At 43.0% G+C, this 27,050-nt stretch overlaps 1 protein-coding gene across 7 annotated transcripts in view; it reads left to right on the forward strand.

The window, feature by feature from the left end:
- Positions 1-27,050, forward strand: part of slc4a2b (solute carrier family 4 member 2b) — a 60,725-nt gene that overhangs the window by 31,241 nt on the left and 2,434 nt on the right. For 4 of the 7 annotated variants that reach the window (XM_085418988.1, XM_085418991.1, XM_085418987.1 and 1 more), the window contains 20 exons: positions 12,164-12,332; positions 12,423-12,658; positions 13,419-13,543; positions 14,364-14,584; positions 18,407-18,543; positions 19,397-19,468; positions 20,482-20,662; positions 20,762-20,897; positions 21,244-21,445; positions 21,526-21,634; positions 22,089-22,273; positions 22,496-22,712; positions 22,804-23,010; positions 23,125-23,273; positions 23,377-23,571; positions 23,973-24,197; positions 24,303-24,392; positions 24,502-24,668; positions 26,268-26,521; positions 26,606-26,775. In XM_085418988.1, coding sequence (XP_085275114.1) covers positions 12,164-12,332; positions 12,423-12,658; positions 13,419-13,543; positions 14,364-14,584; positions 18,407-18,543; positions 19,397-19,468; positions 20,482-20,662; positions 20,762-20,897; positions 21,244-21,445; positions 21,526-21,634; positions 22,089-22,273; positions 22,496-22,712; positions 22,804-23,010; positions 23,125-23,273; positions 23,377-23,571; positions 23,973-24,197; positions 24,303-24,392; positions 24,502-24,668; positions 26,268-26,521; positions 26,606-26,775 — 3,447 coding nt within the window. The remainder of the gene's footprint in view (positions 1-12,163; positions 12,333-12,422; positions 12,659-13,418; positions 13,544-14,363; positions 14,585-18,406; positions 18,544-19,396; positions 19,469-20,481; positions 20,663-20,761; positions 20,898-21,243; positions 21,446-21,525; positions 21,635-22,088; positions 22,274-22,495; positions 22,713-22,803; positions 23,011-23,124; positions 23,274-23,376; positions 23,572-23,972; positions 24,198-24,302; positions 24,393-24,501; positions 24,669-26,267; positions 26,522-26,605; positions 26,776-27,050) is intronic. The other 3 variants (XM_085418992.1, XM_085418994.1, XM_085418993.1) reach the window with 3 other exon arrangements.

A 27,050-nucleotide genomic window follows, 5' to 3' on the forward strand; every position in this document is an offset into this window, starting at 1 on the left:
CTTGCCCCCTCCACATGTAGGCCATCTAGTTTCCCAGCTGCTGGGTGGCTGAGTCAGGCCCCCTCACTCTGACAGACACGGCCCTGGGGCATTGAGCCCGTGTGTGGTCGCCAGCATGGCAGATGAAACATAGCTGATGGGCTCTACAGTGGTGATACGTAGAGTGTTCAGTGTCACCACAAATCACGCAAGGCACAATTTTGTGTGTTTGGTTACGGGGGACCCTTACATCATCCTTAGCAGGCAGCTTTGCTTGTCGAGGCTGTCCCTCCAGGACTTTCTCCAACAGGGCTATCACATGATCAAGACGATCAGTAGGTGGTTTTGCATGAAGGCCAGGAAGTGATGCTGAGGGAGAGGTTGGTGATGGTGTAATACACTTACTGTTGCCTGTCGCCTGCTGCACATTAGGACTCACCTCCTGTTGCTGAAAACTCAAGGCACTGACTGCACTAAACTGAGGGGTGCACTTCCGGTCCTTGCCATGCTCCAGCAATTTCTCGTGCACATCAGCAACCGTCCACTGCTGCAGGGGCTTGCACTTGAAAATAAGAGACAGTTCTGAGTCTGGACAGTAGCGGATAAACATAGCAGTCAGCTCTTTTGTCAGATATGCAAAGGACTTATTTTGTCTCTTCAGACAGTCTTCAGTCACCTCCATGGCTCTGTTCAACCTGAGCCAGTAATCAAACGGTGTTTCACCTGAGTTGGGTAGTGTTGCATAAAAATCAGCTAAAGGCATGCTTGAACAGGCAGTGTCACTGAAGTGCTGCTTTAAGATCTCAAAAATGGGCTCTGGGCCCCTCTCAAGACACACAGATGGCTTACTACGTATGCCCACCTTGACTATTTCTCGTGCCCTCCCCAGCAGTTTACTCAGCACATCATCAGCTTGTTCAGCAACTGGTACCCCTCTTCTCTTAAAAAAAGTCATCATCATTTCCTCCCATTCCTGAACACTGCATGAATCACAGCCATCCCCTCTAAAACACACAGGTTCTTTAACATCAGACTTTACAATCACATTCAATAGTAAGGGTTCAGATAACACATTATTGGCAGACCCAACAACACTGTTTCCCACTCCAGAGCCCAACCGAGATTCAAGACAAGAGGCAATGCTTTCCCCAATAGAAAACCCAATTTGCGTTGCAATCTCTGCAAAAAGGTCCTCTTTTGTGGGACTGGTTTCTGATCCAGCATTTTGTAGATTATCACAGTTCCCATCAATAGGGTTTTCATTTAACTCAGCAAGGACAGGCTTAGGTGTGGAGGAAACTGGGGCTGTCAGCAACCTTGATCTGCCTCTGCCAAATGAATGCAGAGGGGTAAAACCAACTGCCCCCCTTCCCCTGCCAAAACTGGGGAAATCTGCCATGGCTCAATGTGTCCCTCCCTTTTTTTTCTATTTAACTCTCCAAAAAAAAGAAACACAGAGAGCCCCGCCCCGATGTCTCTAAAGAACGCAGAAAATGGCGGGACTAAGAAAAGCCAGTCTCCCGCGACTTTTCCACCTTCCAGGAAGTAGACGGCCCCCGTTGCGGTCGCAGGATTGCAGGAGCTGGGGTCACGGCACCAGTGTAACCGGTTTCTGCTTCATCCCGCTGCAACAGTTCGGCCCAAACAGACTCCTCGACTCTGCGTTGTGTTGTGTTTTTAAAAAGACAAGGAGTCTCTGATCGATCGTTGCCACTTTATTTCCTGAATGGAAACAACGGTGTTGTATCAGTGCAAATGGCTCGCCACACACCACTCCGCACAGCACACTCTCGTATGGCTACGGCAGACTGGCCGCGATTACTGCAGCCATATTACAATTTTTAGTATACAATAAAATAACAGCAACAACAAGTGATGTACCTGAATGGAAACAACGGTGTTGTATCAGTGCAAATGGCTCGCCACACACCACTCCGCACAGCACACTACGGCAGAGCATCCATTAGCATTCCGCTTTAGCATACAGTTTCACACATTAATAAACAAATGAAAAGTACATAAAACTGGTGTTGGACATGTGTCCACTAAGCACTTATTACACTCGGTGCTCATCAGCTAATCAAACATGTTTTATGTGTCTGTACTACTTGGCTATATCGTGTGCGGAACAATACAACTCACCTCTCGTATGGCTACGGCAGACTGGCAGCGATTACTGCAGCCAGCCTCACCTAACCAGCCACACCGAGAGGGGGGGCGCTGTTTCCCCATTGCACTGATATTTGTGGCAAGTGGAATAATACCATATAAACACTGTTACACTAGTACCGCTTGCCACGAGTTCCCAGAATCCTTTGCGGTTCTACCCGTGAATGACGTCACATTTTCAATCTCTATATAATATGCATGTTAAATTTTATATTTGGGGTAAAATATCAAGTCTTTTCAAGTAAACCGGTTCAAGTCCAATTCAAGTCCCAAGTCATTGGTGTAAAAGTCCAAGTCAAGTCACAAGTCTTAGAACATTTTTTCAAGTCAAGTCTAAAGTCATAAAATTAATGACTCGAGTCTGACTCGAGTCCAAGTCATGTGACTCGAGTCCACACCTCTGCTTCTCTCCTTGGAAATGAAACTCTGAAGTCACGGTTTCTTACAGAACATCTGCTGGTTGGTGACCCTAAGCTAACTCACTCCATTCTCTCGGGGTGCAACACATGCTTCCTTCTGCCCCTGCTGCTGCGTAGGTCACCTTATTAGGAATGTAAACAGAGTACATGGAGAAATGGCTTAATCAGTCCACATTAGCAAATTAGCTGAGTCAGTGTTAGAATTATTGGGGAGGATCCTTTATTTTCTCCCCTGTAATAGTTGTTATAGTTTACACGTCTGTGAGCCTCGTTGGGTCCACTTTAGTTTAAGTGACGTAAAATTTGTCATCAGTGATTTTGAGAACTGCAGGTTTAGACTATTAAACTTTGTTTTTTAATGGGAAATGTTACACTTAACTGACACTGGGACTAGGGCTGCTCAATTAATCGAATTTAAATCACGATTACGATCTGGGCTTTCAACGATCATTAAAAATGACTGAGCCGATTATTAGCCCCTCCCTCGTTTATCCGCGACACCTTAAAGGCCGGTCCGTGAAAATATTGTCGGGCATAAACCGGTCCGTGGCGCAAAAAAGGGTGGAGACCGCTGATTAAGAGGACCCGAGGGAAGCCCGGAAAGCTAAGCAGAAGTTATTTGGAGAGTGACTGCCGTTGGTTGAAAAGAGAGTTTAAAAAAAAAAAACTTCAGTGGTGTTGCACACCATTTTATATTATTATTTTAAGGTCATTGTTAACCCTTTAAAGCCGGTCAGAGCAGCACGCTCCGTTTTGCGTAACTATTTTTAAATCCCTGTAGAACCTGAACCGTGTAAGCTAGCGCAATAATTTGTTTTGCATATGAAACCGGAGGAGTTGTACTTACATCTGATGCCATCAGCTTGTCCTCGGTCACGGTTTCGTTCCACATATAGCTTTGCAAAAATTGCATAAAAAGCGCTTGCATGAACAAAAACATAATATTCCAGAAACACGCTTTGCCGTTCCTATCAGCTGTTCGTAACACTTCCCACAGTAAAATGATGCACATGCTGTTTTCTTTGCAAATTTGCATCATAGGATTGTTTTTTGTTTTTCCTGCAGTATATAAAAATTGCTGTATCTCCAAAATAAAACTATGAAGACACTCAAAATAAATTTCCTGTGGTGGGAAACTATTTTTTGCAACTTTATTGTATTTAAAGTTTTGAGGGATAAACCTCTTAAATTTCTCCAAGTAGAAATATATGTAAACAAAACAAAAGCGATTTTCAATTTTTTTTGTAGTTTATTGCACTTTTTTGCAATTTATGTAATTACTATGGACTTAATGCATACATATTATTAAAATATGGGCTATAACAGTTGTATTGATGTATAGCAACTTGAAATGCTCCCATAAATGGCACTACAGCATGTAAAAAATAAATAAATAAAAATAATATAAGCTCTGGTGGACTTGGTTCTATAGTAGGTCTTAAAGGGTTAAATAAATATCGTCAAATAATCGTGATCTCAATTTCAGTGAAAATAATCGTGATTATCATTTTTGCCATAATCGAGCAGCCCTAACTGGGACTGTTGTGGAGAACGGCATCAATAAGCTAATAAGGAGAGAAAACTTCTACTGAGTAGAATTATTTCAGCTTATTGGTGCTGCCCTCCACGACTGTGGCATTTCTCACGAGGTTCCATTCCCGCTTTACAGGTTTTAGTATGTAGAGCTTTATAAACATGGTACACGTGATTCCAATTGTTATGTTAAGGGATGCTACAAAAATCTTAAAAAATCAGCTTTAAACAGGATAGATGGCCTCTTGTTGGAGGTTAAAATAAAAATATTCTTTGCCTGTTGACTATTTCACAATCGTAATCACGCCCCCCTCTTTGATTCCTTTTAGGGAGTCTCACCCTTGAACTTCACGTTGAGATTGAAATGCACACTTTGTCTTTGCGGCATTGAACTTTGATCTTTCAGTGAACTCTTTCAGTGAGCTGTTGGTCGTCCATGATTGGGATCAGCCCTCTGTGGTTTGCACTACCTCCTCTTTCACACTTTTTAAAAAAAAATTATTATATATCATTCTAGCTTCATTCTTCCTGTGACGTGTATCTGACTCCCTCTGTATGTGACTCATCTCACTTAGGTTTGTAAACTGAGTTTGTCAGTTGGACATTTTAAAATAAAATGAGGCGTAGAAACACGACCCCAGGCTGTGTATACTACCAAATTGCGTCAGACTGATGGCTGGGAAAAGCAAAACTTTAAACATGGCCTTTTTTAATGCATGATGCAACAGGAAGGTTGTTGAAATCAATGTTTGTAATAGAAATTTGGCTGAGGTAAAACCTGGGTTACAACTCTTCTGCTTTCACACACTGTTCTGGAAAACTGAGCACAATCTGCACTGGGATTTCCTTGCAGTTGATTTACTTTAAAGATATGAGTTAATACAGCGACACATCAGCCATGATGCACGACATGATCACTACAGTGTCTGCACCCCCGCCTCCACTTTGCTTCCAAGTGCTGACTGTGGAGGATTTGCGACTGCCTCACCACACAAATAATCTCCTGCAGCCTCCACATGCTGAGTGTTGGTTTCTTTCTACAACAGTCTCTGCACATGCATGCCACTTACTAAAACCTGCATTAAAAATGGATGCATTACATGTTTCAGCAGTCTTAGTGCGGCAGATACAGTAAACTAATGTTGAAAGGAAATCTTTCACAAGTGGATAAAGGTTTTAAAATTGGCAAATACAGTATTTGATAAACCCTGTTAGCTATTTGAAAATCGCTTTTAACAAAATATATATTTTTTGAGGAAAAGCTAACTAGACATGCCCCTTTTAAAATTATCCATCCATATTTCTTTTGCTGCATATGTGGGATCAGCTCAGGCAGACTTTGCTCGCCCTGGCCACGTCTTCCAGCTCATCCAGGGGGATACAAAGTTGTTCCCAAGCCAGCTGAGAGAGATAATATCTTCAGAGTCCTAGGTCTTTCCCAGGACCTGTTTCCAGTAGGAAATACTTGAAATACATGCCTAGGAATTGTCCAGGAGGCATCCTAGTCAGATGCCCAAACCACCTCAACTGGCTCCTTTTGACACAGACAGCCCTCCTCACCCTATTTCTAATGCGTGACTCATGCTTCGAAGGCAAATCTATGATGTAATTTACAATGTAATTGTGAATTCATTTTAACCTTATGCTATAACCTTTGATGTGCACCTCCTGAGAAATGCAACTACACATCAGACTGATGCAGCTCACAACGGTGTGAATGGCGTGGAGAGTTGCGGTGTAGGGTCAAGAGTGACTTCTGGTTTCGTCATAAATCAGATTTCCCAAAGAAGTCCAAATCAAGTTTAACACAGTCCAGGACACTTCTAAAGGAAACTCCTTTCTGTGGCTCACGCTTCACTCTCCCCTCACTCATGAAAAAGACCCCGATACTTAAACCCCTCCACCTGGGGTAGAAACGTTCCCCTGACCAGGAGAGGGCACGCCACCCTTTTCCAGCTGAGAACCATCATCTCGGACTTGGAGGTGCTGAATCTCATTCTCGACGTCTCATACTTGACCACAAACTGCTCCGGTGCAAGCTGGAGGTCACCACCTGTTGAAGCAAACAGAATGACATCATCCGCAAAAAGTAAAGATGAAATCCAGCCACTACCTCGCTACTTTTATCTTGGTGTTAACTTCTGCTTGACTGATGATTTAACTTGCGTTATAACATTTTATATGTAACGCGAGTGGATGGGCTCCTGTCAGGTTGCACCAACACAAAAGAGCTGAGCCTAAGATAAACAGGCCTTAATGTGGGTAAATAACTGAAATTCGCTGAATCACACATGACTCAGTTGGCACTGAATTAATATTAAATGCTCTAACCTTAGGTATATGCTTTAAAGTGCTATCAAAGCAGTGGAATGGTAATTCCTTGAAGAGAACAGCACGGTGCAGCTATGAACACTCCTTCAGTATCCAGCCTCACATACAAGGCAAGGCAAGTTTATTTGTATAGCACAATTCAACAACAAGGTGATTCAAAGTGCTTTACAGAGACATTAGAAACAAGAACAAATAAAAAGCATGATTTAAAATTGATTAAAACAAGCAAATAAACTAACTAATTAACAAACAAACAAACAAACAACAGTATATAAAATCAAAACAGATAAAATCAGAACAGTAGATAAAATCAGTAGTTAAAATTTAAGTTTTGAAATTTAAGCTTAAAGTGTGGATTTGGTGCTTTATTCAAATGCAGCTGAGAACAGGTGAGTCTTCAACCTGGATTTAAATAAACTGAGTGTTTCAGCTGATCTGAGGCTTTCTGGGAGTTTGTTCCAGATATAAGGAGCATAAAAGCTGAATGCAGCTTCTCCGTGTCTGGTTCTGACTCTGGGAACTGATAAAAGACCGGATCCAGATGACCTGAGGGATCTGGATGGTTCATACTGGGTCAGGAGGTCATTGATGTATTTTGGTCCTAAACCATTCAGAGCTTTATAGGCCAGCATCAGAACTTTAAAGTCTATCCTCTGACGGACAGGCAGCCAGTGTAAGGACCTCAGAGCTGGACTGATGTGGTCCACTTTTTTGGTCTTAGTGAGGACTCGAGCAGCAGAGTTCTGAATGAGCTGTAGTTGTCTGACTGATTTTTTAGGTAGACCTGTAAAGATGCTGTTACAGTAATCAAGCCTACTAAAGATGAATGCATGGACTAGTTTTTCCAGGTCCTGTTGAGACATCAGATCTTTTATCCTTGAAATATTCTTGAGGTGATAGTAAGCTGACTTTGTTATTGTCTTAATGTGTTTCTCTAAGTTTAGGTCTGCATCCATCACTACACCCAAATTTCTCGCCTGGTTTGTGGTTTTTAGATGTATAGATTGAAGTTCTCTGGTGACCTGTAATCGTTTTTCTTTGGCGCCAAAGACTATTACTTCAGTTTTGTTTTTGTTTAGCTGGAGAAAATTGTGGCACAACCAGTCATTGATTTCCTCAATGCATTTACCAAGAGCCTGTACAGGGCCTCGGTCTCCTGGTGACATTGTGATATATATTTGTGTGTCATCTGCATAGCTGTGATAGTTTATTTTGTTGTTGTTTATAATCTGTGCCAGTGGGAGCATGTAGATGTTAAACAGAAGGGGTCCCAAGATGGAACCTTGGGGAACTCCACATGTGATACTTGTCTGCTCAGATGTGAAGTTACCTATTGATACAAAGTATTTCCTGTTTTCTACGTATGTTTTGAACCAGTTTAGTACAGTTCCTGAAAGACCTGTCCAGTTCTCCAGTCGTTTGAGTAATATGTTGTGGTCAACTGTATCAAATGCTGCACTGAGATCCAGTAAAACTAAGACTGACATTTTTCCACTGTCTGTATTCAGACATATGTCATTGAACACTTTGGTCAGAGCGGTTTCAGTGCTGTGGTTCTGTCTAAAACCTGACTGGAAGGCGTCGTAGCAATTATTCTGTTTTAAGAAGTAACTGAGCTGTTGAGAAACTGCTTTTTCAATGATCTTACTTAAAAACGGGAGATTTGAGATCGGCCTGTAGTTGTTCATTTGTGTCTTGTCAAGATTGTCCTTTTTCAGTATAGGTTTGATTACAGCAGTTTTTAGTGATTCTGGAAACACACCTGATAATAAAGAAAAGTTGACGATCTGTAACAGGCCTGACTCTAAAGTCTTTGAGACCTTTTTGAAAAAACTTGTTGGCAGGACATCTAAACAGCAGGAGGAGGAGTTCAGTTGACCTAAGATGTCCTCCAGGTCTTTGCTGTTAATAGGGTGAAACTGTTTCATGGTGTTTAAACAGTTTTTTGGTGGACACAGTACATATCCTGGATCTGCTGTTGATGTACCAATTGCTTGTCTAATTTTTTGGATTTTTTCAGTGAAGAATTTGGCAAAGTCATTGCAGGCCATGGTCGAATGAAGTTCAGCTGCCACTGACACAGGAGGGTTTGTTAGCCTGTCAACTGTAGAAAATAAGACCCGAGCATTATGGCTGTTTTTAGTGATGATGTCAGAGAAGTAGGACCTCCTTGCATTCCTCAGTTGTAAATTATAATTGTGAAGTTTCTCTTTATAAATGTCATAATGAACCTGGAGGTTTGTTTTTCTCCATCTGCGCTCAGCTTTCCTACACTCTCTTTTTTCATTTTTCACCAGTGTGGAGTTTCTCCATGGAGACTTTTTCCTTCCAGAGATAACCTTCACCTTAATGGGAGCAATAGTGTCCATTACATTTAACATGTTAGCATTGAAGCTATTGACGAGCTCATTGACTGACCCTCTGGACAGGTCAGGTGTTAATGGGAAGACCTGGTTAAAAATTGCACTACTGTGTTCAGTTATACACCGTTTTGTGATCACTGTTGTTGATATATTTGTGTGGGCTGAGATTTTACTTTCAAAGAAAACACAGTAATGATCAGACATGCCCACATCAGACACAGTAACCTTTGAAATGCTCAGGCCTTTGGAGATCAGTAGGTACAACTCACTATAAACTTTTTCCTTGTCTTTACCACCTCTCGTTCCTGTACACCTCGCTTCCCAGTACTCCTGTCTACTTTCTTAAACATCCTGCCTATCCCACTTATTCTCTGTCAACCTCTTTCTTTGAACACTTTCTTGTACTCCCTCATTCCACAGCCAAGTTTCTTTGTCCTCTTTGCTCTGTCCAGAGGACACACCGAACACCTTCTTGGCACTACTGCTGAACTTTCCCCAGTCATCTGATAAGTCTTCCCTAGCACCCAGACCCCGTCTCAAGTCCTCCCAGGACTCTGTGCACTGTTCTTCCTTCTTCAGCTCACAACAATTGAAATCCTAAACTGTTTTTTTTCTCTGTATTGGATCCATTAGATTGCATTACCGTACATTAGCTCCCTCAACTGCTAATTCTCATACATGAACATAGATCATTTGTTGAAATAGCTGAACCACTTAAACAGGATTGATGAAGAGTGTGCTTAGATTGAATTATGTTACTAATGCATTTAAACTTCTCTCATTTTCTGGCTAAAGCTAAAATATTAAAATGTCTTAAACTCAGTTTTGCCGGGTCTCAAACCGCACATCTCTAGCCCCGGTCTACACATTTGGATCATGCAGTGCAAATTCAGTATTAATTTCACATGTTTAAAAAAGCATTGACTGTAAAATGTCTAACTTAACAGTTCTAGCTCAAGCTAAAAACTGGAAATGCTTATGAAACAAACTGCGTTGTGTGTTTAAGATGGGTCACACTTTTGTTTTTCTTTTCGCCGTAATGAATATATTTGAGCAACGTGCATAAACTCGAGCTCTTGGAAAGAGTCTATTTTCACACTGCTCTTTGGTTCCATGTCAAGTTTAATTAGTTTCATTTAAAGTAGAACCCAAATAAGTAGATTCTGTTCATCTCTTTTCAGTCTGAGAAAACGTGTCCAGCTTTTTTAGGTTTTCCTTACCTGGATGATTGAGCGTGCATCAAAATCATTTAATGTACTATTAAAAAGTCTTAAATGTAGCTGTAGATATGTGGTGAAAACAGCTGCATTTGTTAGTTTCTGTAATTGAGACAGACTGTAATTCACAGGTCAGATTTTAGTCACTTTTGAGTCTTTCATGTTTCTTTTCAGCCCGTTGCTTAACATTACTTCTGTCAATATTAGCCTTCAAAAAAAAAGAAGTGTAAGAGGTTTAGATCATATGCACTTAAAGCACCCAGGTAAATATTTAGACTTTATGTGGAAAACGTGGGGATGAATGTCAGCGTCGGGTTTTGTTCTTGACTGTTTAAACACGGCTTGTCCTTTCAGGCCACACTTGTCCTCAAAGCGAGAATGCGAGTCTTGTTTGTTCGGCCTCGGCACCATACGCAACCTGGTGAAGGTGGCAGGCTGGGCGATAGGGCTCTGATTATGGCATCACGAGGCTTTGATAAGCAGGGGGAGAGGGATATCTCCTGCCTGCAGTTCTTTAATAGAGGTGCTGAGTGAAGTAAGAGATCCAGTTTTGTCAAGGTGGAGGGCGCTGACGCTTGTTGTCACCAAAAACCGTGCTTTTGATAAAGCTCACGTCATGAGTGAGGTAAGTCACTGAAACTGCAGAAGAAGTGTTGATCTTATTCAATTTACTCGTTTTTTTTCTGCTCTCTTTTTCCCCCTACTATGCTTCCCTCAGCTTGTTCTCATACGTGCCTTCGGTTGTGGAAAATTCTTGCACCCCTTCGAGAATCCTTCACACGTTGCTTCCACCTCGAGGGATTCACCGTGAAACCATGATATGAATGAGGGCCCTGTAAAAACAAACAACGAGATCATTTAGCTACACTCTGAGGGCTTCACTCGTCTGGATAATGCGCTGCAGGGTTTTGGATCAGTAATTAAGTGCTGAACGGTTGATGGTGATGTGGATGCAGGCTGATGCTTCAGTTCATAGCAAAATAGCACAGATCTGCTTGGTTATTGGTCCTTAAAGCTGAATTCTTGACTCTGGAGGTCACTGAGGTGCAGTGAGTCTGCTCACTCCTGTTTTTAGGCACTTGTTTAAAAAAAAAAGGGGGGGGTGGGGGGGTGGAGAGAGATCTGAGAAATTGAACCTTGGGTCAATATTGAACGTTTTCTTGAAAGCCTTTTATTTTCAGCCCGTCCTCCGTTCAGCAGAGGGCTTACCGCTGCTGTCACCTTTGTGTGGCATGCAAAAAGAAGCATGGTGTTACAGGCTATGGGAGTCAGTTTTCCACACTCTTCCTGCACATGCCTGCATGTCTGATCATCTGTTGACCTATAATTATTATTAACCAGAAAGTTTCCCGCTTAAATTTTCTCATCTCGATGGACTTCATAATCTTCGTGTGTCTAGGGGACCTTTGTACATCACACAGGTGCTGTAGAAGGTGTAGAAAATGTGATGTGAGCTATAAAAAAACGATAAAAATATTTTACAGCGTGCTTTTAAGTAACGACATTTTTATTGTCGTTTTAATTGAATTACTAGTAGTTAAACTGAAGTTTTGTAGTTTAAACCCATCAGAAAAGTATTTGATAACAATAAGAGTACAGTACCATCTGTGCCAAAACTTTGAGCCTAGACACAAAACTATCATCACGTTTGCTGTTGCTCCCTGCAGCACAGGAAAGCCTAGTGTAGGACCACCATGTTGGGAACATTTAACAGGGTGTCAAATGACTTGCGATCCCCGAGTTTTGCCACCTGCTGAATGGTGTCTGAGCGGGTACTCTTGTCATATCGCTGCAGGCTCAGCGGGTTACTGCGTCGTGCTGCAGGAAAACAGATCTCTTATCACCCATGTGATCCCTGTTGGAACTGATCAAAGCTCATGGCTATGGTTTCTGACTTTAAAGCTCATGTTGAAGAAGAGATGACCTAACTGATGTGTTCACAGCTAGGACAGAACGCCCTCTAGTGGTGGTTTTAAGTGAGGCGCACACTTGTTCATTCTGAGCTGGGTTTTCAGCATGCACTCTTAGACATATGCATATCTCTTCTAACATAGGGCGAGAGGCGGGGTACACCCTGGACAGGTTGCCAATCTGAAGCATTTCCTCATTCTTATTTCACTGCTGTCTTGTTTATTTTCATCTTTTGTTGCAGCCAGAAGCTCCTGCTGCTTCATCACTACACGGGTCTCCGCGCCCAGAAGAGGAGGATGATGGGGACCTGAATAAAGCCTTGGGTGTCCAGCGCTTCCAGCAGATCCTCACGCCTGCTGCTGCCGTGCCTGATAAGGAGCACCACATTTACCATGACGAAGACATTGAATGTGAGCGTGCACAGAAGCTTCATAAAGCATGGAGATGCTTTCAGTTGTGTGCGAACAGCTCTGAAATTGATGTATTTATCTGTGTTTCAGACCACCGACACTCCTCTCACCACATCCACCGGCCTCTGTCCAAACTGCCCTCTGACGTACGCAGGAGGAAGGGCAGCAAGAAAAGGAAGAAGGATAAAGATCACAAAAGCAGCCATCCTCTCTGCAGTGTCCCCATAGAGGAAGGTGAAGATGAGGAGGAAGAGGAAGAAGAGGGGACAGAGCTAAATTCTGTTCTGTCAGAGCGATCTGAGTCAGAGAGAACCAAAGATGTGGAGGTAATCATTTTATTATTAGATTCATTTGAGTCTTTTTAACACAGTGTTTGGGAGCAAATAAGATAAAACCCCACGAGAAGCGTTATTTGATACAAAAATTGGTTGAAAATGGGTTTTAAATACAAATTTGCTTCGAGAAAATGGAACAATGTGATGTAACTTTTCTCTTTTAAACCAAATTGAAACCTACTGTGTACCTTTAGGCTTGTTCTAATTTCGGGAGTAATTAAAAGCTTGAATTATGTTGAATTCTGGGTTTTGCAATTGTCTGACAACTTTTCACCTTTGATTTTCTACTTTAAGCATAAAGAGACTTTTTTTTTTTTTTTTTGATTTGCTGACCAAAGCTAGACCAGAATAAATGTTGATGGGTTCCTGAGGCTTGGTGGAATTTGAGAAGAAACTCTATACTCTTAAACAAACACTAATCAACACTGGGCAGGAAAAATCCCCCTTTTTAATAGAAGGGAATGTCAAACAGAACCGGACTCGGAGTGGGTGGCTATTTGCCTCAACCCACTTGAATGAGTTCGCATAAAATCAACAAGTAATAATCAAACGATTGCATGAAACTTTTTGCTCCCTTTGAATTCATACTGAAATCCAGCAACATCTAAATAACTCTGATTTATGTGCAAAAGTCTCCACAGGCTTTGTTTCTCCATTGTCTGGATGTGAGAGACGTTAGATTTATCTGATTTATTTATTTTTGACCGTGTTACAGGAAGCAGCACTCTCACGCTTCCTTTTCCCTCCACAGTTCTTCGTTTCCGAAGATGACCATGTATCCAAAAGTGTCAAAGAGAGCCCACACTCGGTCCGAAAGCTCGACATCGTACTGCAGTCCGGTGTGGGAGGTGAACATGAAGACGCAACTTCCACAGAGTGAGTCAAGTGTGCTTCATAGACTTCAAAAAGAAGTGAAAAAGGGCGTGATTGTTAGGTTGGTAATCATGCCTTACCTGCCGCGATGACTGCTTAATGCATGTTTTTGTCTTTTTTGATGAAATGTCCTCACAGCCATCCTGTTTGGGTGAGAGCACTGAGGCTCACGCCTGTTCGGGGGGCGGGGGTGTGTGATGCACTGTACGTTACCATGTCTCAGGCATCCAGTGAGCCTGCTGGGCATGATCAGATGGACCAGAGGAATCCTGTCCTCAGAGACCCATATATCACCTGTTGCTACTCAGCAGCCCTGACTCCACCTGTGACATTTACTTTGTTCCTTTTTAAAGAAATCTGAGCTTGAAAGAAGCTGCACATACACCTTTTGCTTATTTTGAGTCGATTAGAGATCAGCTTAACCGCAGAAGATTTGTCTTTTAAACCATTCTTACCTAAAGTGGAGGAAGTTGACTTAAAGACGAGGTTGTAAAGTAGCGTTTACGCTAGACGGTAAGTTAATTATGTCTATTTTTGCTGGATGTGTTGTTAAAATTCTTTGTCCTCTGTCCACTTTTTTGCTTTTTGCAGCTAAATGTGTAACTTGCACCGTGAATGCATTTATCAGAGTAGGAGAAGCAGTAGAAGGCTGTAATACTTCGACAATGTTAGTCCTGTTAAAACGAAATAACTATTGGGAGGATTTTTATGTGTGGTTGAGTGTGCACAGTTCCCAGTTTTTAAAGGGGGAAATGTTCAATCCTAAAGATAAAAGATGAAAAACAATCCTTTTTTTACTTCTAATCTTTCTGCTCTTCTTTAGTAAACTGCCTTCATCTGAGCCCTCCAGCCCCACTGCCCAGTCAGTCCCAGCCGAGCACACGCCACTGACCCGCGTCTCCTCCGCCAGCCGCAGTTACGACCTGACAGAGCGTCGACGCACGGGCAACATGACGGGTGCCGAGCAGGCCAAGTACCAGCGTATCCCCACTGATGAGAGCGAAGCTCAGACGCTGGCCTCTGCTGACCTGGACGGCATCAAGAGTGAGTGCGAATCATTTGGCAAGCAGATACTAATCGTGGCTTAAGTTCAAGCCTACACAGACTAAAAGTGTAAAGGGGTATTTGACATAGGTGCCCTCCAACTAGCCTTCTGTGGTTGTGTTTGAGGGGTGTTTTTGAAGGAAACGCACTTTGAGCGTTGATTGAAGTGAGATGTAATGTGAGCAATAAAGCGTTTCTCTCCTGCTTTTTATTGGCTGTTGATATTGTTAAAAGAGGACTCGTTACCTCTTTATGTTTTGTGTATTCTGGTAAATATGTAGCATTCTTTTTATCTGTATTCTGGGATCACCAGTGGCTCACATGACTGCCTGTATGTAAAATGAGCTCCTTGTAATGATAAACCCAACAGATAATCATCTCCTTACTCTGCAGTTTCTGTCTGCTTTACAAAATGATGATTGTTACAGCTTGCAAGGTTGGACAAAAAATAGTACAAAGTATACTTACCTGCTCAGCAGTACATAGTGACTTATTGTTAAACATAGAAAGATGTTTTCTTAAAAGAAAACGACGGTGATTAAACAGCATAATCCACCAAATCTCAGGCTGTAAAGGTTTGTTATTGTTTCTGCATCCTTGAGCCTCCGGTGGGCCATATGACTTCAATTTCGTCATCAGGTGAAGAGTGCAGGGCTTTGTGTGCACAAAAGAGTGCTTGCTAGCTTTTTGCGCATGTCCAGACTCTTATGAGGAGAGACAATAGACTACAGTACATCAACTCTGCACACACTCTTCAGGTGGATTCCAGAGAAAGCACAACAGGTATGACTACTCATCTGTGGTGTCTCCAGCTGTCTGTGTCTGCTTTGCTCTTTGCCTAAGACTAAGTATTTATATGCAGTTTGTGGGCAAAATGTCTGAGGTGATGGATCTATTAGAGTATTTTATTTATTAGTAAAAAATCCAACCATTGCTTTTATTGATTTATTCAACAAAACTAAGGTTGTCATAGGTAGAGAAGTGGGATACAGGTCATTGTGATACAGATAATCACATATTTACAATCATCAGTTTGTCTCTGGACTGTGAATGCAAAAAAGAAAAAAGTCCCATTGATGGTCAATCAATGGGACTTCACTTTTTTTGTTTTTTATCCTGGTTTGAAAATGTTTCATGGATAATAAAGATAAAGGCCCTACATTTCCTGCTTCTAAATTCATATAAAACTGATGTTATTGTAGTCTTCGGCTGATTCAAAATCCCGCGGCGAGAATATCACCCCATTAGAGCACTTCACTGTCAGACTGTGGGCTTACTTGTTGGATCATAGAGTAACTAAAAGTAAAATGGGAGGAAGAGCTTTCAGGCTCAAACTGTGAATTTGGGAAACAGACACCCTCTTTACTTTTAAGAACAGGCTTAAAACTCCTTTTTGATAAAGCTTCAAGATGGGGCTGGATTAGATGACCCTGAACCCTCCTGTAGTTGCGCTGCAATAAGCCTAGGCCTCTGTGGGCTTCCCACGGTGCTTCTTCTTCACTCATTTCTTTTCACTGTATTTGCATTAGCAGTTATTAAACTCTGGCACTCCACATTGTGTCTTTCTCCCGTCCGTCTCTGCTCACCCTAACTGTCAGATGGCCCCTCCTCCCCGAGCCTGGTTCTGCGGAAGATTTCTTCCTGTTAAAAGGGAGTTTTTCCTTCCCACAGTCACTAAGTGCTCGTTCAGAGGGGCTGTGTGATTGTTGGTTTTCTATCTAATATTTTAGGATCTTTGCCTTACAATAAAAGTGCCTTGATGTGAGTAGATTATTCTTTTGTTTTCAGGAAATCTCCTAACTACACCTTTTTACAAAAAGTTTAAAACACACTGTTGGGAATGTCATTTTAAAAATATGGTATTATTCACGCGTTACTCTTTCTTGTAGATATCATTTGCTGTTAATCTTCACCAGCATTAACACAAACTTTGTACTTTGCACTAAAACATGTTCTGCGTGTTAAAGAAGCTGGAGAAATGATTAAATACAGCTGAACTGATAGCTAGTCACTTTGCTTAGATTCCTTCGCAAACATCAGGGTGAAGGTGTGGGGCCCTTCTCTGTTTGACTGCAGACTGCTTTCCACTGCCCTGTGACATTCCCAGCCCCAAGCCCAGCGTGGGGTAGTGTCCAGGGCCGAGGTGATTTGCGTCAGGGAGCCGACTCCTCCGCAGAGAGCAGCAGCTTATCAGAAACTGTGGCAGACAGGCCTGCATTATTAAATTAGCTGTTCCCGCTGTCAGATGAGGGCCCTGGACTCGGGCCTGAGCCAACATGGTGGCTAATTGTTAAATCCGGACCTCTGTTTCCAACCTTTAATCATTAAAGGAGTGAAACCAGAGGAAGAATTAAGTAGACCCGAGGGCCAAAACAAGGCAGCTGAGGATGGAAGTGTGGGCGTGATATTTGATCATTATGAAAGAGGTGAGCCTGCAAACAGGTTCACTGTCACATACTTTCTGTCCTCTTTTATCTACCTCCCGCCACCCTAAATCATCCTGGGAAAGTGTCCGTCTCTGGCTGCCGCTCAACAATAGGAATTATTAGATCACTGTCCCTCCCCTTTTGTTCGACCCGAGCAAATTAGCACCTCTGCTCACTGATGCATTCTGAAAGCTTCAGCTCCGGCGGGGGTCAGGAGCCGGTCAAGAAGTGGCGACTTTTTCCAATTTGTCAAAACAAGTCCAACACTTAAGTTTGAGCAGCGAGGAGGGTTGGGGTCACGCAGTAAGGTGGCTGCGCCAGCGCCAGATGCTCTCGATGCCTGCAGCAGAAACCCTCCTCTTCCTTAACGCCAGCCAGGGCTCATTTTTTTTCCAGGTTCTGCCCCAAAGTGCAGGCAAACATCATGTAGTGACCTGACAAGGGGCCCTCCCAATAAAACCTGAAGGTTGTACGAGTGACGCGAGAACCAATGAGTCAGTTCTGGACAGAATTTCATCTTTTGTCCTGGCGAGGCCTGCCCGGTTATCAGATGATGAGTTAAAGCCTTGATGAAGAACCAGAAAAGCCTCAGTGTTTTTTACATAGGATATGCAAGCTCTGATAATGGTAAGCTTTGATATTTTTTTAAGGAAAATTTCATTCGTTTTTGTGTTGAATGTGTTTTAACTTATTAACAGATCAATTTAGAATAAACAGGATGTCACAAAAGGTTGTAGTAGAAGTCCTGAAAATATAATAAACTTGGATGTTGTGGTTGTATGTTTGAGTGAGCTCAGAGAAAAGATGCTTGTTCAACAGATGCAGACTGTCATTTAAGGTTGATGTGAGCTTTTCGGGGTTTGTGTAGGCTTTCCTGTTCAATGATCCGGTTTTCATGGCCACAGTTAATGCATTTAAATGTGAGATTGAGTCGAGGCTCCCTTATGGTCTCAAAAATAGTGTTTTAGTGTTAAAACCTAAGTAATTGGATGTCTGTTGCATATTTCTTGTTGAAGAGCAGGCCTGTTCATTTTCTCAAGTTTATTTGTCAGTGTGAAGCTGTCATCTCCTCGGTTTCTGAATTCAACTTGAATGAATCAGCGGATCTGTTGATCTTTGAACTTCCAACACCTGACAGAACCATTTGTCTCTGTCATCATGTTTCTTTCTCCTCATCCTTTCAGTGGTTGGTGTGTTGCCAGCATGAGTAACTCTACTCCCTTAGATACAAAGCGAAGAGGCCTGTGATTAAATGGGTTGAGATTTAAAAGGGTGGAAGGTCAATGTGTGCCATCTCTGGGCTAAAGAAACAAAATGTGCCATACAAACTAAAGACCTGATGCTGTTGTGTTGCATGGAGCTACAGTTTGCTGCATGTTTATTTCCGTTACTCCAGGTCATCGCTTTGAAGATGTTCCTGGCATGCGCCGACACCTGGTCCGGAAGAGCACCAAGAACCAAGTGGTGCACATCGGCAAGGACCACAAGGAGCCGACCACTCGCAGTCGCAAGCAGGATCGCACCCCCCATGAGGTGAGACAACACCTCACACTGACGTCGCACAGGTGTCTTAAATTGATGTTGTTAGTAAGCACTGCATTTTAAGAAACTGCATAAAAATCTTATTATAGCACATTTATAATCTACTGGGCTGAATTAAGAATAAGGTCTTAAATTAGCTTGTGTGTGGTAGTCTGAATGACCCTAATTGAGATAAAGATGTCGAGATAAAACTGAGGAAAGTCAGAGTTTGAATTGGAAGCTGTCACCTCAGTGAAAGTTTAAGAGTTTCTTTGATTTTTCAAATTATTTCTTTACCTCAGGGATCTTTGGAAGAGATGAGTTTAAAGACGAGCAGCTTTTAAAAGTGAAACTCTTCCACTTTTGTAGTGGAAGTAAACAAACAAGTTTGTGTGGTGAGAAAGTAAATAGCAGGGCTTTTAAACCCAGTCGTAATTGGTTGGCTCTGTTTTCTACTTCAGATTTCAAATCCTTCAAAGTCCAGGAAATGTTTTCTCTTCTTTCGCTCTCAAATTTAGCAGTGGCTCGACTCTTTTGCCGATGGGCTGGGGAGAGAAGGAGACAATTAAAAATGAATGAGTTCGTTCTTTCCTTTCACACACGGAAAGGAAAAAAGAGGGGAGCTTGGGTAACCAGACACTGGGAGCTCCTGAGAAAGGGGGAGCTATGTTTTATTAACACGCACACACAGATTCCCATACGCAGCTCCGAGCCCCCAGCAGCCCCAGTAAACAACAGGTCCCTGTCAGGTGTGTGTGATGAGGAAGAACTACTTGTGTGGGGATGTGTGTGAAAGTGAAGGTCCCGTCCTTTGTGGCACTGTCGGTCGGGTCAGCGTTTGAGTCGTTTCCTGCACCGTTTGCAGCCGGTGGTTCTGTACCGCTCTGCCTCGTGGACAGAAGGCGTCCACAGATGCGGACAGATGGCTCGTCAGAAGGTGAGGCTGGATGGCCGGCAAGAGTCAGGTTTGATCCTGTGTGAGCATGACTTCACAGGCATGCAGCAGGGAATAAGGGAATATTTTGCAGCTTGTTTTTTTTGTTTTTTGTTTTTTGTTTTTTTTTTGGACATCATTACTCGGAGGACTTCGACTGACCCAGCATGGCGTAATTAATCTCACCCTAACAGATCCTGATCCTGGCAGCTGGGAGACTGCTGCTGCTGATGCACAGCAGTCTTTGTAGTTGCTTGTTTTTCAAGTGCAGCTGGATGTGTAAATTGTTTAGTTTGTAATAGTTGTAAACACATTTTAAGCATGCTTGAAGTGGTTATTAACATTGTAGTTGCTGCTTTTAAGCTATATTTTGGCATCGAAAGAAGCTTTTTGACAAATGTAGTTGTAAAAAGCGCATCCAGCTACATCACATTTTGTTGGAAACTACAAATTTGTACAGTTATAAAAACTGCTTTTGGATGCTCAAGGGGAAGAAAGTTAAGGCTGTACAGATTCTACTCTTAAAACTTAGATTAAGGATTAACAACACTTATCTTTGTGTGCTGAGTATGTTTTTTTTTAGATAGCTCACTTCTGGAAAGCATGACATGAATCACTAAATTTTCCCCTCCTCATTTCTTAAGTTTTGAGCAGATATGTGAACGTATGAGTCAAGGCAAGAGGAATCAGAAATGTTAGCGCCAACATTTGTTAGGTCCTCCTGCTGTTATTTGTGTATTCTAGCTTTATCCTGTGCCTCTTTTAATATGCTAAAGTGAATGATGGGTTTCTTCATCCACCACCATAGCTCCTTTCTCCTTCAGGTGTGGAGACATCCTCGAGCGTGGCATTTGAGATTGATTGCAGGATCAAGGGCAGATGAGATGAGGCACAAAACAGAAATGAGAAAAGTTGGACAAAATGACCAGTCAGAGTGCTTTACTCACTGTTTCTGTGTGTTTGGCACGGATGTGCAAGTGATGACGTGTGGACCGTATGCATGTAAACCACCTCAGGTCTTTGTGGAGCTGAACGAGCTGACAATGGACAAGAACCAGGAGCTGCAGTGGAAGGAGACGGCCCGTTGGATCAAGTTTGAGGAAGATGTTGAAGAGGAGACGGACCGCTGGGGGAAGCCTCACGTCGCTTCGCTGTCTTTCCGCAGTTTGCTGGAACTCAGAAGGACCATCTCCCACGGTAAAGAGAGAGACTGAGTGTGTTTGTGTAAGCTGTATGCCTGAAAGTCTCTCGTCTGGTTCATAGACGACTGAGCTCAGCTTGCTTGTGTATTTGCAGGTGCGGTGCTGCTGGACCTGGACCAGAAGACCCTGCCTGGCATCGCCCACCAGGTGGTGGAACAGATGATTATTTCTGACCAGATCAAAGCTGAGGACCGGGCCAACGTCCTCAGAGCCCTGCTGCTCAAACACAGGTGATTGGCAGCGCCTCAGTGCTACAAATAAGCTAGCAGAGATTTCATCTTACAGAGGCATTCAGTGCCAATTGAGGTGAACCTGTTCTTGTTAATGATCTGAAAAAATGTGGCACATGCTGTGCACTGCAATGGCGATGATGTCTCAAGGTAGTTAAATGATAAATTGCAAGGTGTGGAAAATGGAGACCGGATATATGTATGTGCACAAACAAATGGAAGCTGGTTAAACTGTGTTTTCTTTTCCTCACCGCTACACACTTCCTGCTATTAGATGGCTTCATGCTTGGTCACTACCTCTCCTCCTCCTGTTCAACCTCTCTCTCCCCACCTCTGCCTCCCCTAGTCACCCGAGCGATGAGAAGGAGCACAGTAGCCATTTCCCCAGGAACATCTCCGCAGCCAGCCTCGGCAGTCTGATAGCGCATCACCACAGTGTCAACCACACCAACCAGACAGAGCCGTCAGTGACCGACCCCCTCATGGGCACAGTTCACGTTACGGGGGACACAGACACGCACATCGACATGGAGAAGAATGAAGTGCAGGTAAGTCCGAGTCTGCAGAGTTTGCAGAATATCACAGGGATCTTTACCGTCCTTATTTACACTTCCTGTGTTGTTTCCAGCAGAGAGAGCCAAGCATTGGACCTGGTATGCATCGGTCCAAGTCCAAACATGAACTGAAGCTGCTGGAGAAGATTCCTGAAAATGCCGAGGCTACAGTGGTCCTCGTGGGTAAGTTACTCATCTGTCCATGAACTTCTCTTACAGCATCAGCAGTTGTGGCACACAGGTACATCTTAGGCCCCTGAAGGTTCTCATCTATATCACATAATATGGCATCACATTGCCTAGCAACCATCAATCAACAGGCTAAGATTACCCATTTATAGGTTTTTATGCACCTACAACACTTTTATAAAAGCATGGTATAAATTTAATGTCATGATTGTAACATCTAATTTATACCCAGAAAAACTTGAATTATATATGAAATCATCATGTTCCCCAGCAACCACCTAGCAACAGACTAAAATCACAGGCCAGGTAATGCTGTACCACTAGTTGTTTTTTTTTGTTTTTTTATAACTACAGTTAGTCTAAAAACCGGTTACTACTTACAAAACTTTGCCTTTGGTTGCATGTAGCGCTTTCTGCACACTGACCATCATGTCCTGTGGTTTCCCAGGCAGCGTGGACTTCCTGGAGCAGCCCACCATGGCGTTTGTGCGGCTGCAGGAAGCGGTGGAGCTGGAGTCCGTCCTGGAAGTGCCAGTGCCGGTCAGATTTCTCTTTGTTTTGCTGGGACCCGCCACTACAAGCATGGACTACCACCAGATAGGACGCTCCATCTCCACCCTCATGTCTGATAAGGTGAGTGGTGGTGCTGATTTAGACAAGGGGTGTCAAAAATAAGCCCCTGGAGCCAGGATTGGCCCAGCAAAGGCTCTAATCCGGACCACTGGTCAACTTTGAAAAATGTGAAGGAGGACATAGAAGAATTTTACATTTATATGAAATAAAATAACACCTGTAGGTTTCTGTTGGCACCAATGATGTTGGGTAAATTGGTTTATTTCTGCCATCATCTTTCAGCAATTCCACGAGGCGGCCTACCTGGCAGATGACAGGCAGGACCTGCTGAATGCCATCAACAGCTTCTTGGACTGTAGCATCGTGCTGCCACCTTCAGAGGTGGGAGGTGATGAACTGCTGCGGTCTGTCGCCCGCTTTCAGAGGGAGATGCTGCGGAAGAGGGAGGAACTCGAGGTCAAACTAATGGCCAAAGAGCCTAAAAGCCTTGAAGAAAAAGGTAAGTGTTTCCGTTTCAATTAGGAATTTCACTCGATTTGATTTTAGGTGCCTTCTCATGGGTTTTAACGTAAAGCTCTGTTGTCACTCAGAGGCACTCCTCAAACCTTCGAAAAAGTCAGATGACCCCTTAGAGCGTACTGGGCGGCCTTTTGGTGGGCTGATACGAGACGTGCAGCGGCGTTACCCAAAGTATGTCAGCGACTTCAAGGATTCCCTGAACAGCCAGTGCATGGCCGCAGTTATCTTCATCTACTTCGCTGCCCTCTCTCCGGCCATAACATTTGGAGGTCTGCTGGGTGAGTCTGTGTGAGGGAATTGAGAGCGTATTCACGCCTCATATCGCAAATCCTCTCCGTGTTTTGGTAATAGTGGCCTCTTGATTAACCTTTTAACCCCGGGTCTGCCTCCAGGTGAGAAGACAAACGGCCTGATCGGTGTCTCTGAGCTGATTGTGTCAACATCAGTGCAGGGGGTGGTCTTCTGTCTGCTCGGGGCTCAGCCATTGCTGGTTGTGGGCTTCTCTGGACCTCTGCTGGTCTTTGAAGAAGCCTTTTACAGTGTAAGTTGCATAAAAACATATGAAGTTAATTTCAAAAATGTTAAAAATGCTGGTGACTTACTAAATAGGCAAACAAATGTGCTTAATGTCTCTGTGCTCACAGTTCTGCACATCAAACAACATAGAGTACCTGACGGGCCGCGTCTGGATCGGCTTTTGGCTCATCATCATCGTGGTCACCATGGTGGCCTTCGAAGGCAGCTTCCTGGTGCGCTTCGTCTCCCGCTTCACCCAGGAAATCTTCTCCTTCCTCATCTCCCTCATCTTCATCTGCGAGACCTTCATCAAGCTTGTCAGGGTACACATGAGACGTGAAAAGCTCCTGATTAGAAAAAGTTTTTGTTGGCACGCTGTGTGTTTGCGCCGCTGACGCTAAGCAGAGCAGACTAATCTCTGGACAGGGTTCAGAAGTCGGGGTCGAAATGAGCGTGTTTTTCTAACAAGCACACCTGAAATCTTTTCTGATTGATGGAGCCTGAATCCTAAATGGATTTAGAGTTTTAATTATGGTCCAGACTTATGATTTTTGGAAGATCTGCTATTTTTAGAGTTTTATGGCACGGACTTAAAAGGCATTTTGCTACGAGCTAATCTCATTTCAAAGAAAGAGTGGTTGCGATACCTGTTAATCTGTCTAAGAAAAGTAATCACAGCGTGTTTGCGTGAGCACCTTTTTATAATATGAAACTCTGTGTGCAGATTTTCAAGGAGCACCCGCTGAAAAGCTGTTCCCTCAACGGCACCGATGCAGACGACTTGGCGGAAAACATCACCCTAATGATGAAAAACAGCAGCCAGCCGTCGACTGTGAAGGTCAGCGGGGAACCGAACACGGCGCTGCTCTCTTTGGTTCTCATGGCGGGGACGTTTTTTATCGCTTTCTACCTGCGCAAATTCAAGAACAGCGCTTTCTTCCCTGGAAGGGTGAGGAGCTGAAATCTGTAATTAAGATCTGCAGCAAATATTTGATCTTGTTTGATGTGACACATTTTGCAGTCTTCTTTAAACCGCGCCGTCTGTGGTGTTTAGATACGCAGGATTATTGGAGACTTTGGGGTACCGATCGCCATTCTCATCATGGTTCTGGTGGATTACTCCATAGAAGACACATTCACACAGGTGAGACTCAGTGGACTGTGCAGTGTGTTTATCATGCAAAATATTGGAAAAATAAGGAACCTCCTTATCTCAGAGGTTGATGGGAGTCTGTCTCGTGTCTTCCTTACAGAAACTGAGTGTCCCCAGTGGATTTTCAGTGACGAATTCCGACAAGCGCGGCTGGTTCATCAGTCCGCTTGGATCAAATGGGGAATTCCCTATCTGGATGATGTTTGCCTGCTGCTTGCCCGCTCTGCTGGTTTTCATCCTTATCTTCATGGAGACTCAGATCACCACGTGAGTTTTGCTGGAGCCGCATCACACAGGCAGATGTTTGAAGAGTTGCTGGTGTACATTTATACGCTGCTCAAAAACTCCTTAAGGAACACTTTTTATTTTTTCCCCTGTGGACACTATCAAGTCAAAGTCCTGGGATATTGATCTGGTCAGTGTAGTAGCAGAGGAGGTTGTTAATCGGTTTCAGCTGCTTGGATGTTAATGAAATTAACAACACGCACATTAGAGGTGCAACAACAGAGAGAGGGACAGACCCCAAACCAGGAATGGTTTTACAGGTGGAGGGCACTGACAGTTTTTCAATAGTTTTGTATGAACGTCATTCAGTAATCAAATAAATAAAATCTGTTACGTTTTTAAAAGTACAAAACTATCAGATTCATATCCAAATGTGGGGTCAAACAAGTTTAGTAGAGAACTATTTGTAACTTTTTACTAAGAAAGAAATAAATGCACCTGGTCATTATTTATTTCCTAACTGATATTTCTAAACAGCCAGATCATTTTTTAATTAAACACAGTTGTACAGAGTAGACTGCACATTTAATAACCTCCTTCCAAAAACAGACAAACACCCTGTTACTGAAAGAAGGCAGATAATGTAACAGATGAAACACGGGGAAAATGTCACTCAGCTTTTTTTATGCAGGATATTAAAGTATAAAGATATTTATTTCAGTTTAACACTTTCTACAATGGCCTGCTGGGGGCAGTATTCCTTTATTTTTTTCCATTATTTTCTACATTTTTACCATAACTGAAATGGTAAACTACAGCAACAAAACATCAGCCGAGTTCTTTAGTGACCAACATTTTATTGAATCAGGAGATTCTCTGGAAGTTTTGTGTATTTTAGTCGTGATGCACAGTACCGTGCACAAGTTTAAACGTTTAACCACTGTTCATTTATTTGTTTTTCTTCCAAGGAGCCAGAATTTCTTATCATTTTTTCATCTTGACCAAAATTTCTGGACGAGTTTTGTTGGACATTGGCTGCTTTTACCACTCATGTCCAGTCCACTCCATGTACCTGACCATTTTCAGAGGAATATTTTGTTTGTTTATTTAAATTGCTCAGCACTGCCCTCATGAGACATTCAAGCATAAAATAAACTCCTTACTCAAGGGATGAACTTCTGTTGTGTCTACACATAACCAACAATTTAGCAAAGAGCCAGTGTGAAATGATATCTTTAGGGATTTTGTTACTAGCAGCCTGTCACAAAAACACACAATTAGTTCTGATTCCTTTAGTTGAATCTATGAAACTAGCAGGGTTGTCTGCAAAAAACTATTAGTCAAATTGACATGGTGTGCAGTGTGTCCTTAAAAAAGTTGAGGACAAAAGGAGTAAGTTTACCCAGAGTGAAGAATAAAGGTGGTCATACCAAAGATTGAATTTTCCAGCTATTTCCCAGTTTCAACCCATCAGATGTTTAAGCTGTTTTCTAAATGATGTGTTTAGTGTTTTAGCTTCTGTAACGCATCAAAATGCAGATAAACAAGCACACACACACAAAAAAAAAATGCCGTACCTCATCATATGTGATTAATCTGAAATGTGTTTCTTACGTTTGGCTCTGTCCCGGCTTCCTGCAGGCTGATAGTTAGTAAAAAGGAGCGCATGCTTGTCAAAGGTTCTGGTTTCCATCTGGACCTGCTTCTGATCGTGGTGCTGGGCGGCACCTCAGCTCTGTTCGGCCTGCCGTGGATGGCCGCTGCGACCGTTCGCTCGGTGACCCACGTCAACGCCCTCACCGTCATGAGTAAGGCCGTCGCTCCCGGAGACAAACCTCGCATCCAGGAGGTGAAGGAGCAGCGGGTCACTGGGCTTCTGGTTGCAATCTTAGTTGGTGAGTTCCAGACTTATCATCTTTTCTTTCCTCCCGTGGCTGTGTCCTGTGTGAACTTTACCCTTTAACGCTCTCCTCCGTTAGGCCTGTCGATCGTGATCGGCGACCTGCTGTGTCAGATCCCCCTCGCCGTGCTCTTCGGGATCTTCCTCTACATGGGAGTGATGTCGCTCAACGGTATCCAGCTAACGGAGCGGATGATGCTTTTGCTCATGCCACCAAAGTATCACCCTGACCACACCTATGTACGCAAGGTGAGAGGAACATGAAAACACACTTTTACAGCCAAAGTAAAGGACGTGAGGATGGAGATGCTCTGCTGTAGCAGAAACAAACAGAAAAAGAAGTTTCAGGATTTTTGCGGTCTGTCACAAAAAAGATGTTTTGCACACTTAAAAACGCCGGAGTTCCCTCAGAGTGGTTTCCAGCTAGGGGAGACTTTATCTATGTTAATCCACACAACCTCTAAACGTTTATTTAAACCCCTAAAATAGTTTGCAAAGGTTATACGTATCTACATTTGGGAATT

This window comes from Rhamphochromis longiceps, linkage group LG9, assembly GCF_057381845.1.
Source record: "Rhamphochromis longiceps isolate RC_006_pf linkage group LG9, R_longiceps_female_GT1.1, whole genome shotgun sequence".
In the NCBI taxonomy this organism is placed as follows: Eukaryota; Metazoa; Chordata; class Actinopteri; order Cichliformes; family Cichlidae; genus Rhamphochromis; species Rhamphochromis longiceps.